The sequence below is a fragment of the Acomys russatus genome, chromosome 14 (assembly GCF_903995435.1).
Source record: "Acomys russatus chromosome 14, mAcoRus1.1, whole genome shotgun sequence".
NCBI classification, from domain to species: domain Eukaryota; kingdom Metazoa; phylum Chordata; class Mammalia; order Rodentia; family Muridae; genus Acomys; species Acomys russatus.
Genome location: NC_067150.1, coordinates 28,934,679 through 28,949,540, shown reverse-complemented (window position 1 = coordinate 28,949,540; position 14,862 = coordinate 28,934,679). Strand labels below are relative to the sequence as shown.

At 42.8% G+C, this 14,862-nt stretch overlaps 1 protein-coding gene across 4 annotated transcripts in view; it reads right to left on the bottom strand.

Annotated features, from left to right (window-relative positions):
- Cdon (cell adhesion associated, oncogene regulated) overlaps positions 1-14,862 on the bottom strand; it is an 85,827-nt gene that overhangs the window by 11,688 nt on the left and 59,277 nt on the right. For 3 of the 4 annotated variants that reach the window (XM_051156158.1, XM_051156156.1, XM_051156157.1), the window contains exons 15-17: positions 11,144-11,266; positions 7,570-7,791; positions 5,029-5,683 (exon numbers count right to left, since the gene is read on the bottom strand). In XM_051156158.1, coding sequence (XP_051012115.1) covers positions 5,136-5,683; positions 7,570-7,791; positions 11,144-11,266 — 893 coding nt within the window. In that variant the 3' untranslated portion in view covers positions 5,029-5,135. Of the gene's footprint in view, positions 1-2,111; positions 2,192-5,028; positions 5,684-7,569; positions 7,792-11,143; positions 11,267-14,862 lie in introns of those variants that run through there. The other variant, XM_051156159.1, reaches the window with a different exon arrangement.

The following is a 14,862-nucleotide window of genomic DNA, read 5'->3' as shown; positions in this document are numbered from 1 at the left end:
TCCACTACTCAGAACACTCCTTCACTTTTTAGAGAAGCATGCTAACTCTGAGATACTATATAAACGTCCAAGATCACAGGGGTAAGCAGTGGCAAAGCATGGGACTACTTATCCTTAGAAGATCCCCTTGTTAGAGCACTCTAAGGCATAAGGAGAGTTGAGATCTGTAACGACTACAAGAACCACGGAGGATGACACAAGACGCAAAACCCACCTGATTTCTCACCACGTGTGGGAGCCAGCTTCAGGAACTTCCTCTGTAGTTTTTGGAGAAACAGTATTGCTTGGTAGCCCAAGCTGGCCTTAGACCCATGCAATCCGACCATCTCTGCCTCCCAATGCGGCATTACTGGCAAGAGCCACCACACCTGGATTTACAAGTTCTTTCACATGTTTTCTTAACAAATTGTGAGGCTGTGACAACTCTGAGCAAAAATGTGGCTTTTGTATGAACATTTTCAAAATGAGTATTATACACTTGAAATATATAAACTCTTAGTACACAAAACAGGCAGACAGCTCTTGCTAATATATAAGCCTTTACCAAGTAGCTAAATAACAAAATGTAGCAATGATTTATTGCTCTGCTCTGAGAATTTCTAGAACAATGTGCCTTTTGTTTTCTGAGACAGGTCTTGCTATGTAGTCCAGGCTTGCTTTCATTCCCGTGCATACCCAGCTTGCACCTTGAAAAGACGCTCTTCAGATTGATGGTTGACTAGATCTTTCTGGCATCACTAATTCCCAGGAAAAACTCTTAACCTTTTACTTCATTTAAAAGCTACAGATTGAAAATAATAATAGTTTTTAAAAGCTATAGATTGAACCCTTCTTGACACTGGATGATCCAAACTTCAAGCTACACTCTGGGACCTTCTGTACTAAGTTTTCTAGTTAGAGAATTTCCATGGCGGGATGGACTTTTCAGGACCATGTAACTCAATACCATTGTAAGGGAAAGAAGTAAGATTTCTGATGCAACTTCAATAATCCTTTTGATATATACAGAAGTACATGAAAGAACTTAGAGGCCCCACCCCCACACCAGGGTGGCCTTGAACCTAGAATTCTGCCTCAGCCTCTGAAGTACCTAGGATTAAAGGCTTGAACTATCAGGCCCAGCTAAACATCAAGATTCTTACCCAAATGTCTGCTATTTCTTTGTGATTAACAATTAACATATATAGGAAATAATATGAAAGCTTTCTGCTATTTAGTGTATCAGAGTTGAATTTCTGTTTGCTTGTGTTTGAGATAGGGTTTTACTATGTAGTCCAAGCTGTTCTTTAATTTGTAATTCTGATCACGGCTCCCAAATTTTGGGACAAGTTACTAAGATTATAGACATGTAACCCATGCCTATTTTTCTATGTTACTCTTTAAGTTCCACATGTACAAACATGTATCCATACTCACACTCATGTGTATACACACGTGCATACTCCCACATATATGCAAAAATTTTGTTGTTTCTGGTTTGTTTTGAGTCTATGTAGCCAGGCTGTTCTGGAACTCACTATGTAGACCAGGCTAGCCTTGAACTCATAGAGCTCACCTGCCTCTGCCTACTGAGTGCTGGGACTAAAGGCATACACCACCATGGCTCAAGTAAAAATTTTCTTCTTAAGTACCTTAAGATTTTAAGAAAGAAAGAAAGAAAAAGAAAGAAAGAAAGGAAGGAAGGAAGAAAGAGGAAGCACTTCATAATCTAGTAGGAAAATTTCAGCAACATTATTATGGAAGAACTACTGTCTAGACAGGAGACGGTTTGGTTTTGTTTTGCTTACTGCTTGAGCATGGTCAATTGCATTTATCCTCACACACAGACATAAAAGTAAGAAATGGGAAGAGACAAAAACTATATACAGAGAAGAACCCCACCCTTCCACAACACTGTTGTGAAGCAAAGCCATTGGTATGGTCACTAGATGGCTAAAGAAACTGAGGCACAGAAAGGCAACAAACAAAGAAAGGAGATATATATATATATAGTCAGCAGCAGCCTTACACTGAGGGTGGCAGCGCTTGTTGTCAGAGGTTAACTGTAGGAAAACAGCACAGCAGCAGCACAGAGCGGTCACAGCGATGTCACTGGGCACACGTTGACATACCTATTGTTGTTCCGGCAGTTCCGGCAATTGATGCATTCCAGCGGGTCAACCTGGGGGACTGCTGTGTACACTCCTCCACCCTGCTCAGGACAATGTTCAAGGAGAAAGAAAAAGAGAAGCTGAAGGGGCCAGACACCATTTGTGAATAATGACAAACACATATCGACCCCAAATGGATGTGTGGTATGTTTTCACACACTGCCTGAGCAATGTAATTAATGCTCTTTACTTATTCACAAGCGAGCCCCGCACACAAGGTCACACTACACCCTTAAAGCCGAGCTGCCACATTTTTCAAAGTACCTCTGTACTGGAAAAAGGCAAATAAATGGAGGGAGGTTAGTCACTTCCTTTTAGTCTTTCAAATTTATGCCTTAAAATATATTATACATTGTAAGTGCCTACTCGTGTTTTCTTTTCTGGCAGTCATGGAAAAAGCTTATGTGATGCCAGTTAGAGAGACGGGGTGTGAAATGTGGGGGAATGATGTCACAAGATCAACCCATCTTCATTTCCCTGTAATTATTTCGATTAGGTCTGTTCACTGTACTGAAGTTTTAAAACGTCATATTTTTCCAGATGGAGTAGACGCTCAGCCAGCAATGACTTGGAGGGAATATTAATATTCTGGTGTTGCTTTTGGCGGAAACTGCTCAGCAATTAAGGAAAATGCCCAGATTAACACATACTTCATTGTAAAATGCTCGCTTGACATACAGAACGGCAAACAGGAAGTTAAAGGCTGACTGGCCTTAGAACCAGAGCTCTGCGTTCTGAAGGAAAACGGCAGAGTTGAACTTGAAGGACGGGAGGGGCTGTGACAGCGCACCCAAACCGCAAGCAGGCCGGCAGGGCTGGCAAAGGTTCAGGCACTTGCTTTTGCTAGAACAGTTTCCATTTCGTTTATCTTACAACAACAGCCAGAACCTATGCAAACCAAGACTAGAAATGCCACTCGGTAACCCTGATCCACCTAACAACAGGAATGGTTAGGAAAACAGAGTGAGAACCTCCTAGGCTACACTCAGTCCATGTGGGCAAACTCCACAAGTTCAGAAAAAAGGATCTTGGTTGTGAGAGCTGCTGAACTTGTTAAAGCCAAATCAGCCGTTTCCACGGCCACTACTAAGATTTTTAACTTCTTTATTTCTTCCCTTGCAGAAGAATAAGAAAGTGAAAAGTTTAGAATCACAGATGACAACTTCTAGAGCTGTGCTCCTACTGGGGCATGTCAGTTCTGCAAAGCCAGAGTTCTGTGTTGGAAGCATCTGTCCTACGGCTCCTTCTTATACAAACAGCAGTGCTGTTTCAAGTTGAATGCCTTCTCTGTCAGCTTCCTTGACTGGGACTAGGGGTGGACTAAGAATGGTGACAAAAACATTTCGAAAGTCTGAAGGCAGGCCATGAATTGCTCCACAAAATAATGAAATTATTGGCTTTTGGTAACGATACTTTGTGGAATGTACAAAAATTCAGTTACACAAAAGCCATACCTTTTTTTTTTTTTTTTTTAAGCTTTATGATACAAATGCACATAAAAGTTTTATTGCAATGAGTTTTGGTTTCTTGTTTGTTTGTTTGCTTGATTTGTTTTTTTTTTAAAGATTTATTTATTATGTATACAGCGTTCTTCATGCATGTATGCCTGCACACCAGAAGAGGGCACCAGATCTCATTATAGATGGTTGTAAGTCACCATGTGGTTGCTGGGAATTGAACTCAGGACCTCTGGAAGAACAGCCTGTGCTGTTAACCTCTGAGCCATCTCTCCAGCCCAGTTATATTATGTGAATATGTTTTTGTTTTAATCCCAGGCGTGGGATATGGGGCTGCTTCAGCTTGATCACAGCCATTAACTATGATTGTCTTGTACTCTAAAAAGGGCACAAACTGGAAAGCCCTGTGCCATGCCACCCCCCTTTTTACTGGCCCCTGCTGCTACATTTGGTGTTGTGTTTTCTGGATTGCTGGATATTCTGACGATGAAGCTTGGACTTGCCCTTAGGAATCCCGTGCCCCCAATCAACAAGAATTAGTCTAAAGAGGTCTATACCGCCTTCCCCTCTAACTTTTCTCTCCTTCCTAGTGTTGCAGGGTTGGAAGGAATTAGAGTGGAGTAAGGGTTGGAAGGGTGGTAGAGATAAGAACCCAATAAAGTAGCCCAAAAAAGTACATCTACATTTTATTTTGTAACTCTAAGATTTCAATATCTTTACTAAACTGAAGATGAAAAACCAACTTTTCCAGATTGTAGCAAATGTCTTTGCAATTAGAATAATAGTAAAAACTAAACCAACGTTTAAAAGCGATCAACTAAACAAATTACCTGATTAAAAGGTAACATGGATGCCCAGCCCGAGACAAGAATAAATCAGACTTCCCTGTGCAAGAACCCCACAAGCAACGTCGTCTCAGCTATGTCAGCCATTCTAGTCCCATCACAGAAAACAAAGCCGTGCTGTCTGTCTCAGAAAAAAGGCAGCTTCAAGGGCTTGCGACAGACTCCTTGTGACTGAAGAATGCTAATATTCTAAAATGTAAAAAGTTTGTTAAATTACAGGGTTCAAAAAAAAAAAAAATCGTGGGCAAAACCAACTCATGATGGGCCAGGAGTCATAACCTGGTGGCCTGTGGAGATCTTCTGTGTGGTCTTCATAAAGCTGGGGGGGTGGGATGTGCAGTGGCAGAACACTTGCCTCCTATAGGAGAAGCTGCAGGTTCCCTCTCCAGCACAGAATAGAAAATCTGAATAACATCCTAGCATCTGGCAGTTTTGACCTATATTTACAAGTGTTCTGAAAGGCCCAGAAGCTAAGCAGCACCAGAGCCTGCGGTGTGCACTACAAGAGCAGGCACCACACTGGAACTGCTTCTTCAACAGGGAGCGGCAGCTCCCACCTCCTTCCACAGTCCTTTCTTCCATTTGTCAGACTTAACAGCATTTGCATTCTCAGACTCAGCTCCAAGTAAATCAAATATGAATCATTTGACCCGGTCTTTGCTCAGTGCTATTTCCATTTTGTCTTAAGAATAACTTCCAATGTGTTCTTTACTGCATTCCACTTTGTGGTAAATAATTAAAGCTAGAAAAAGCTGAGAAATGCAGCTATTACTGATGACAGAAAACTGATGCAGATCCCTGTGGATCTGGAGCTGCCAGGCACACACAGCACGCCCAAGTACACAGCTTACCAGGTGTCTACAGTAAAAGAAGTCAAGCACGCTCACCAGTCCTTTCACCCTGCCACACTGAGACCCAGAGAAGCAATTGCGTATAGTGAGGTCTCTTACATTCACCAGATGATGGGCATGCTCAAACTCCACACATGTTCTGGTTAGCGAGCTTGTGTGCGCAGAGTAAAGCCCTCCGTTTATGCTTCCATTCAGGATCCCACTGACGCCATTGGGGCCTTTATGGTGGAGGTGAGAACAGCCGTTGCTGAGGCCGCCTTTGCTGATGAAGCCTCCGTGAACACTCCCATTGATCCGGGCTGCTCCTGAGAGAGTGGCATACTCTAGCATCTGCCCGTTAATCTCGGACCCCTGGTAGAGATATCCTGGAGGATCGTATTCTGTTAAAAAGAACAAACAAGCCCAGGAGGAAAAGCAAGGTCAGATACTGAAGGAAAAAAAAAAAAAAATTCCTGCTGGGAACTTTTCTTAACAAAATCACTAAGAAACTACAAACAAGACTAAAGTAAAACATGCTGAACTGTCCTCACAAAGCTTTGGTAAAATTGTTGCCATTACGCCTTTACAGTGAAGATTAGTAGCTTGGGATGTTAACTCCAACTCTACTAATAGAAGGAAAAGTTTACCAGGGACAAATCACTCCCACGGGAATAAACTGTGCAGACGCAAAGCATCTGAGCAATGGCGACAGTTGAGTGGGAGTGCTTAGACTCCCACGCACATCAGGGGCTCAAAACAACTGTCAGAATCATGAGTATAAAACCAACGCACTAAACAGCAGGAAGCAGCACTTTTAGGATGATGTGTGTCCATTTGCTGGCTAGTCAATAGCTCCTCTTGTCATCATGCATGCCAAGGGTGTGAGGTACCAAAGGTAAAAAAGGTGATTCTGCTCCATTTGTTAAAAGCACTTGAACAAATTCTAATTTCCAGAGGCACATCTGCCAGATACATTTAGGGAAAGCTACGATACGCATGGCTCTCGCTGCCTTCTCTCTAGGTTTGTCCTGCGCTTTCCCCACAGGTGCACATCCTCCTGCGCTAGCTCATCTGTGCTCCTTCAGAGCAGGCCCTAGAATTTCATCAGCTGTCCGCCATTGTTTAGCAAAGGGTCTGACAAGCAGGAAACAATTAAGTTTCTTCTGGTGGCATAAATGGCTGAATAAACACTCTCAAGTTGACTTTTTATTTTGTAAAGATATTATCATCACAAAAGAAAAGGGCTTCTTATCAGATCAGTCTTGCTCCAATGACTAGAACAATGCTTTACTATTCAACACACACACACACAATTTTAAGTAACACATTAGAACCATTTAGAATAAGACTCAATCAAGTGGCACAAACGTTGCAGCCTTATATTCATTCATGTCCCTTCCAGAAGGTGATATATATATGCATATATTTGTAATATATATACATATATATGTAATGTATATATATGTGTGTGTATACATATATACATACATGTGTGTGTGTGTGTGTGTGTGTGTGTGTGTGTATGTATTCATGAGCTACTAACTTAAAGAGGAGAATTAGACAATGGTCCCTGGAATTGGTCAGGTTGGTTTCCTTTCACCTCACATTCTTTTATGTCCTTATTCTTGGTCCAAATAGGAGAGTCTTCCCCTCACCAAAGTATGATATCCCTGCTTGCTTTGATTATGGTGTTTCAAATAGTTGGGGACAGGAAAGGAAGGCTGCTAGTATTGAAACAGTACCATCATCGACCTTACAATCACACCTCTTGTTGATGTGTTTGGGAGACAGTGCGCAACTTCCGAGTTGTTTGGGTATAGCAGTTACAGAGGCAGGACCATGCTATCCCCGCTCACAAAGCCCAATGGCAGTGGCCACCTTCCTTTCCATCAAGGCAGATGGAAGTTCTTCCGCCTCCTGTGGCCCACACTTGGACCAGCATGAAGACATTCCTACAGCGATTCCAGAACTGATGTTCAAGCACTCATCCTCTTTGGTGGCCCACGAAAGCCAGGCTTTCCCAGCACCAAGACAGCTGTTTACTCAGAGACATGCTTAGCTTTGGCTTTGGTGTTTACTTCTACTGGGCAATTTAATTTGATGCTCCACTTGCTTTGGCTGGCAGCATGAATGGCTAAAAAGTCACCTCCCCTGAGTGAAGAATATCTCACAGCTTTCATTCCATGGCACGAATACACGAGAGTGTTAGGAATCAATATTTATTCTGGCAATATTTTTCTCTACCCATCTTTAGAAAAATACAAGGAAATACTTATAAATGACTCACTCTGTATGGCGTTCTGTTGGCGACTCTTCCACAAACACAGCGCAGTGAAAACCATAAGAATGAGGACCATAACACCAAGCACACAGCCAACGATGAGGTACAGCATATCACTGGTCCTGGCAGGGCTGGTCGCAGGCCCCACATTCCCTCCATTTCCTGAAGGACTGGGAGGGGTACTCAGCTCTTTCACGGGATACTCTGAAGCTCCAGGAACACGTTTCACTGGATGAAATATGTTTTTTAAAAAATTAAGTTAGTGTGAATGCAGAGTTTACGAAATAGACTCTCTGAAGGAGGTCTGGCTAGGAACACAAGCCAGTCTGTTTAGACTCCTCACAGAGACACTCTGACCACCAATGAGTCACAAAGAGGGATCCAAATTTGAAATTCTGATCTGCCAAAGTTTTGGTCCACAAATTTTTGAGAAATTCTACGAGCCAAGAAACATACAAATTGGTTTGACCCAAACAGCTGTATAATGATCTGCCGAACTGTGCTTACAGAAAACACCCAGTGTTGAAATAAAATACTTCAACTTATGGACAGAAAACAAACAAACAAACAAAAAACAAACAAACAAAACACCCTCATCCTAAGTGATAGAGTTTCCTCAAGTAAGACTAGGAATTAGTGTTTTATTTTTCTACCATGTGCAAAAGGAATTCTCAACTTTAAACAGCTTTGAACTACTACAGAGACTCCATATAATCCAAAAGCCCACATGCGTCCTGTAAGCATCCCCAATGACACCTACTAGAGTCCACGGTCCTCTTAGCTACTCCATGGGTATTGGGGGCAACTGTGACCACAGTGCTGTTTAACAAGTGTGTACAACCCCCATTCTCCCACCTGCAAGTCACGTGTTCTGACTGCTATAAATGTCATAATAAAGTTCCACTCTGTTGTAAGCAGAATACGGTGGCTGACAGCGCATTCGCTGAAGCCAGGATCCCTAGGTATAAACTGGGCCCTACCACTTGCATCACTTTCACCTCCATGAATCTGTTTCTGTGTTCAGAAAATGGAGACACAAAGAGCTCCATCATAAGGCTGTAACGAAAAGTGCTGTGGTTTGCTTGGCTGTCTCCAAACCCATGTAGGAATGTAGCCCCCATGCTAACAACATTAAGAAGTGGAATTGGCGATTAGGCCGTAAGGGCTTTATCCCCACTGACTGATCAACATCATTATCACAGGGTGGGTTAGTCATATGGAAACAGCTTTGAATTTGGACCCGTTTTGTTTGGCCTCATTCACTTGCTCTTCCACCATGCTATGACAGAGCACTGGACACCCCTGCCAGACTGTCAGCATTATGCTGTAACCTCCCAGCCTCCAGTCAATAAATTTCTACTGGCTGTAAACTGCAGCTAATAATGAGGTACGCTATTCTGAACACAGCCATAAGACTAGAAAACTCAGTCTCTTCCTTCTTTGCAGCGCCAGGAATAGAATGTTCCACTTTCTACATGCTAAGCAGATGCCTTCTGAGCTACAACCCTACACCAGTATTGTTTCATATTGTGTGATCCTGTGGAGCTGGAGTTACAGCATGTGTGTTCACACAACATAGGTGCTGGGAACCAACTGCTGTGCTCGTCAAGAACAGTCACTCTCTGGCTCTGCCTGGTAAGATTTTTAATGTCTTGGGTTTAGCGATGACATATTTCATTTGATTATTCTGAGGTCACAGCAGTCTAGAAACAAAGCAAGAAATCCTCCTGAGTCCATTACAGTGGATGCTTCAGAGAGGTATTCGGATATATGCTAATCCAGTGAAATTCAAGATCAGCCTTAGGTGAACAGATGTTTAATGTGGATTTAATGGGAGAGATTTTTAGCAGAAAGACACATGACTGAGAATTTATAAGAGGAAACTAAGCCTGGCTTTGCAATTCAATGTCGAGTCTTTGTTTCCTTGTTTTTATTCATTTCCTTAATTTCAAAAACAAAACAAAACAAAAACCAACTTGTAGCAGACACTGATGGCTGCTGCTCTGAATACTCAGCAACTTCCTTCTTCCATGCTAACTAAGCCTTCTTAAAGAGATCCTTATTACGGAGACCCGGGGATACAGCATAACACAAAGCCCTGGATTTGAGCCCCAGGGACACACAACCTGAATATGAGGTGGTATATGCCTATAAGCTCAGCATTTAGGAAGGAGGACTGGACGTTCCAAGCAACATGCTGAGTGCATGGCTGGTCTGGCATACAGGAGGCCCTGTGTAAAATGAGGATGATGGCGATGACGATGACGACGACGACGACGATGACGATGATGATGATGAAAGAAAAGGAGAGGAGAGAGGAGGAGGAGGGAGGAGGGAGGAGGAGGAGAAAAAGAAGAACTTAAAAATAGGCCTCACTAGATTTCAACATGACTACATATAAAGCCAGATCCCTGGCTCGCTACGAGCAGTGTTGCATTCAGGGCTCCACTGACACCCAGTAGAAGGCAAAGCGGAAAGAGAAGACAGAGAACTTCCTAAGTGACTTCAGAGTGGGTTCCCTACTTCTTACCAAGCATTGGGACAACAGAGATACCCAGCAGGGACGTTTGTGTTACAGACAGTTGAGAAAAGCCTCAAGGTGATATAAAGTCTCTCACTTCTGCTTTATAAACATCTGGATTAGGCATTTCTTCTACTCTCATGTGGTGCTTTCTCCTTTTAAAGATCCTTTTATAGGCATTCTCTGTGTGCAGGCAGAGTTGAGAATGACAACTCAGAATCTGTGACCGCTATATTAAACTTACTACAACACAGCCGTAAACATGTAGCTAGTACATGTACCTGCCATTCAAGAAACTACCTTAGGCAGACTGCCATGGCTTGAGTGGATTTCCCAAAGCCTTCATGTACTGTTAGTTCAGTCCCCAGTGTGGCCATGTTAAGAGGTGGTGAGACAAGAGACGGAACCTAGAGGACGGTTGCTAGAGACCTGACTCAGAAGGAACTGCTGAGGCTCTCATGAGAGCTCTGATAAAAGAACAGATCTGGCATCGGCCTGGCTTTGTGGCTCTCTAGCTTGCCAGCTGATGAGCCCCACTTGTATGCATTCCTATCGTTGTGATGGCACCTGTCACAGGTCCTCACAGAGCTGAACTGACGCTAGCATCATGCCCTTGACCTGAAGAGCTGTGAGCTTAACGACCGCCACTTTCCTTATAAAGTTCCCGGTCTTCAGATGTAGCATTATCATAACAGAAACACAGGTGTAGTACAGTCTTCAATGGTTTTATTGATATTTCAATTTTCATGGAAAGTAGCTTGCATGTATTTCTACTCTCTTCATGGAGAGTAAGAAAAAAGAAGTGACTTATGTATAGTCACATGGAAAATAATGGGCACCACTAAAGCTCATGTAGACAATTTTTTATATATATATAAATGCTCTAGACATAGACAGCACAAGGTATTTCTATAGGTGCAGTCTAAAGGCAGGCATGTAGGAACTCATTCAAAGTTGAAATTTCCACACAGAAATATACAATAATTCTCAGATGTGACCTGGAGTTTGGAATTCTAATAACTGGCCAGGGAGAAACACAAACTTGCGCGCCTCTCCTACCTTTAGTCTCGCAGATCATCACGTTGCTGAACTCACTCTCCCCACCTTCATTAAAGCACTGCATCTTAATGTCATAAGAGGTTTCAGGCTGCAGGTGGCCAATTGTGTGCCACTGCTTTGAACCTAGAAAAGACATATGAGAGACAAGCTGTAGACACGACGCAGCTTTGATGACACCAATGTGCTCGTTCAGTAATTGCAGACTGAGATTTACAGCATCCCTTACCACTTCATACAGCTTATGTTCATTATTTTTTAACTGAATAATGGATGAAGAGCAATTCCACTAAGTACTATGTAACAGAGGTGAAGAGATAAACTCAATTAAAGGGTATCTATGTATTGATAGCAATACTGGTTTTTATTAAGAATTAGTGGCTAGTCTAATAAAAACACACACACACACACACAGAGGGAAACCATCTCCAATCCTCACTTCAGGCCAGCAAGTCCAGCCACTCGGCCCACCCACTGAAAAGCCACAGTGCAAATGAGATAGCAAACAGTGCATAACCCAGAGAAAGTGACCAGTTGCAGGAAAGGCTTTCCCAGGACTTTCTTCCACTGCCAAGGAGACATCATGGGCTGACAATCAAACACGTTAATGAACCGCCGAGGATCCACAGACAGCAAATTCTGCTACAGGAACCCTCAGCCGCTGCCCGCAAGGCCACTGTTCTTTTGAGTCAGAGGCTCAGAACCACACAAGTGTCTCCACTATTAGGATTCTGTTATCTGTGGCACACAGCCAACGTTTCATTTAGAAACACTCCCAAACTGAGCGCTCCAGTGTAAATCACCCTCTGTTTTCACTTTCATGGACCTGTGACAAACTTTCATAAACAGGGACACTTTCCCCAGATTTAATTAACTCTTTAAGTACTCTTAATCCCTTTTAGAAAATGACTCTTCAGATCGTCTCCAATGTTTCCTAGAAATCCAAGCATACCACTGACCGATTTAAGAATTAATTAAAGGGACATAAAAAAAGAAAACATGAAACTGCACCACATGCGTAGGTCAAGTCTGCTTGGCTGACAGGACCAGTATCACAGGCTCCTTTCTAATTCAACACAGACAAGAACATTCCAGCCCCTTTCCAAGTCACCAGCATAACCCCCTCGTTCACACAGACTGGCATTTTACAAGGGAGAAAATCTGCTTGTCCAAGATCAGGTGTCTCTGAGAGGCTCCAGCAGTGAGTTCTAGACTTTTTTTTATGTACTTATAAAGAGACCCTCCCTCCCCCTTTTCAATTTGACTGTTTTTGGGTGTTTGGTTGGGTTGGTTTTGGGTTTTTTTTTTTTTTTTTTTTTCTTCACTAAAGGACTAGTTGAAGCCAGAATGGCCTATTTCTAAAATGCAAAAACATCTTATTAAATCTGTCTCTCCAGCTTTTGGGCTTTTCTGCTTCTACACCCACCCATAGCATCTCTGTCGGACCCAGAGCGTCTCTGTCGGACCCAGAGCACTCACTGTGGAGAACTGGTAACAGTGGGGTGAAACTTCTGGCTGCTTTTTAGGAGAAAGGAATTACAATATACACCTTAGATTTGCATTTCACTGCCGTGTCCAATCTTTCTGAAAGAAAAGCAATCTTTCTGCCAAGAGAAGAAGGCTGTTAAGTAAGGCATATTTGATCAGCAAGATAGGCATGTGCACTGCTGGGTCTCAACCCAACCAAGGAGCGTACAGCCTCTGCTAAGCCTCAAGCTCAGAGCTGCAGAGCAGAAAGAGCTTTAGACGCTGATCGGTCTGGAGCTCCACTTAAGACAAAAAAATACTCTACACAGAACCACTGGCAGGTGAGGAACATCTACAGTTTATCTAAATGTGGCAAAGAATGAGAGAGTCAGACAATGTAAGAAACGCACGTGTTCTTAGTGTAGTCTTTATTATTGATTTATTAAAAAGAGAGAGAGACCTAAATTCTGCATCAATTACCCACATTAAGTAACCGAATCTTTTAGGAAAAATTTAAGTACACATTTTAAATGAGCATTTTTGTCCCTGGGTTTGGGGAGAATAGACCAATAGCTCCAATTACCGCAGAAAGAATTTCAAATGAATAAACCTGAAAATAAGGAATAAGCAAATTACACAGCACAGTGGATCCCACTTAAACATCTAACTGCTCAGTGTGATACATTTATAAACACGCTTGCCAGGGGGCACTCCCTCTGTGAGCACTGCTGTGCATGGAGTGCCATTCAACTCTCTTCTGAGTCCCAGGCTCACGCTCAGTTCATGGGGGTTGTAAAAGTTCACAGATTCCGCTAAGGCGCACAGTTTAAAAACTGTTAGCCCACGGGGGATTCCTAGAGAGTGCGAGCAGGAAGGTGAGGAACAGGGAGAGACAAAGCTAGTCACACCACTTCATATCTGTTTTGTTTAAAATCATCTTATGCCGAATGTTTAACCAATGTCAAAAGTTTTAAAAATAAAATGTGATACCCTCATTCTTCTAAATCATCTAAACTAAAACAAAGACTTGGGCAGAACAAAACGCAGAAGTCATAATTATCTTTCTGAATTTTCTAGCAGCCTTTTGATTGAAAGAAAGTATGCAAAGTGAAGAGCCACACACACACACTGTGCATGGCGCACTGAAGTGTTCACAAACCAAACAGCCACAGCACCGCCGTCTAGACCACCAAAGAGAGCCCTGCTGGCACCCCACGGTCTCCTGATGCTCCCTGTGCTCGCTTCCCTCCCTCACAGCGGCTACTGCCTTGACTTCTGGGAACACAGAATAAGTGTGCCACTGAAAATTACAGAAAAGGAGAAAGAACCAATCATTCATTAAAAAAATTGGCATGTGCAGCTGCCCTACTCAGACTCTAAAGTTTTTTTTTTTTATTATGTCACAAATGTAACTCCACTGAATAAATAAATACTAAAAGAAATCCTACAGGGGCTGGAAAGATGCTCAGTAACCAGGAGCACTTGCTCACTTTGTAGAGGACCTGGTTTGCTTCCGGTATCCACATGGCAGCTTACAACTGCCCACAACTTCAGTGCCAGGGGATCTCACGTTGTCTTCTGACTTCTGTGGGCACCAGACATGCATGTGATACACATGCACACATGCAGTTAAAATATTCATACATATAAGGATTAAAAATAAAACCCCCCAAAATGATATAATATTTGATATGACATAGTACATACATACAAAAACGTATGTATTTAATGGCAGGAAGCCATACGGTAAATCCTAGGCCTGGGGCACTCTTCTGACAAGATTTGCTATATTAGGTATTTCTATATACAGGGATGTGTTACGTATGTATATATGTGTGTGTAAGCTAGAACTCAGGACCTGCCATATACTAAGCACGTGGTCTACCACTGAACTATACACCCAACCAAGACATTCACTATTTCAAAAGATCGGACTCATGGGCTGAAAAGAAAGCTTGGAAGCAGTTTTCCTCCCACACCCAGATACTACCAAGAACCAGGCATCTGGCTTGTACTTGATGCTTGCAGACGCAAAGAACCTATCATCCTGTGAGGGAACCTAGACACTCATGTCAGAACGTTCTTCTCTATGCTGTTTCCTCAGAACCTGTCTGCCTGAAGCATCTCCCCACCCACACAAGTGTCCATCAGTTCGAACACAACTCTCACGCCACTTCCAGCCCAGGCATCGATGGGCACCCACTGCTCTTTTGGTGGCCTCCATTCACAAGCCCATCGATTTATCCAGTACCAAT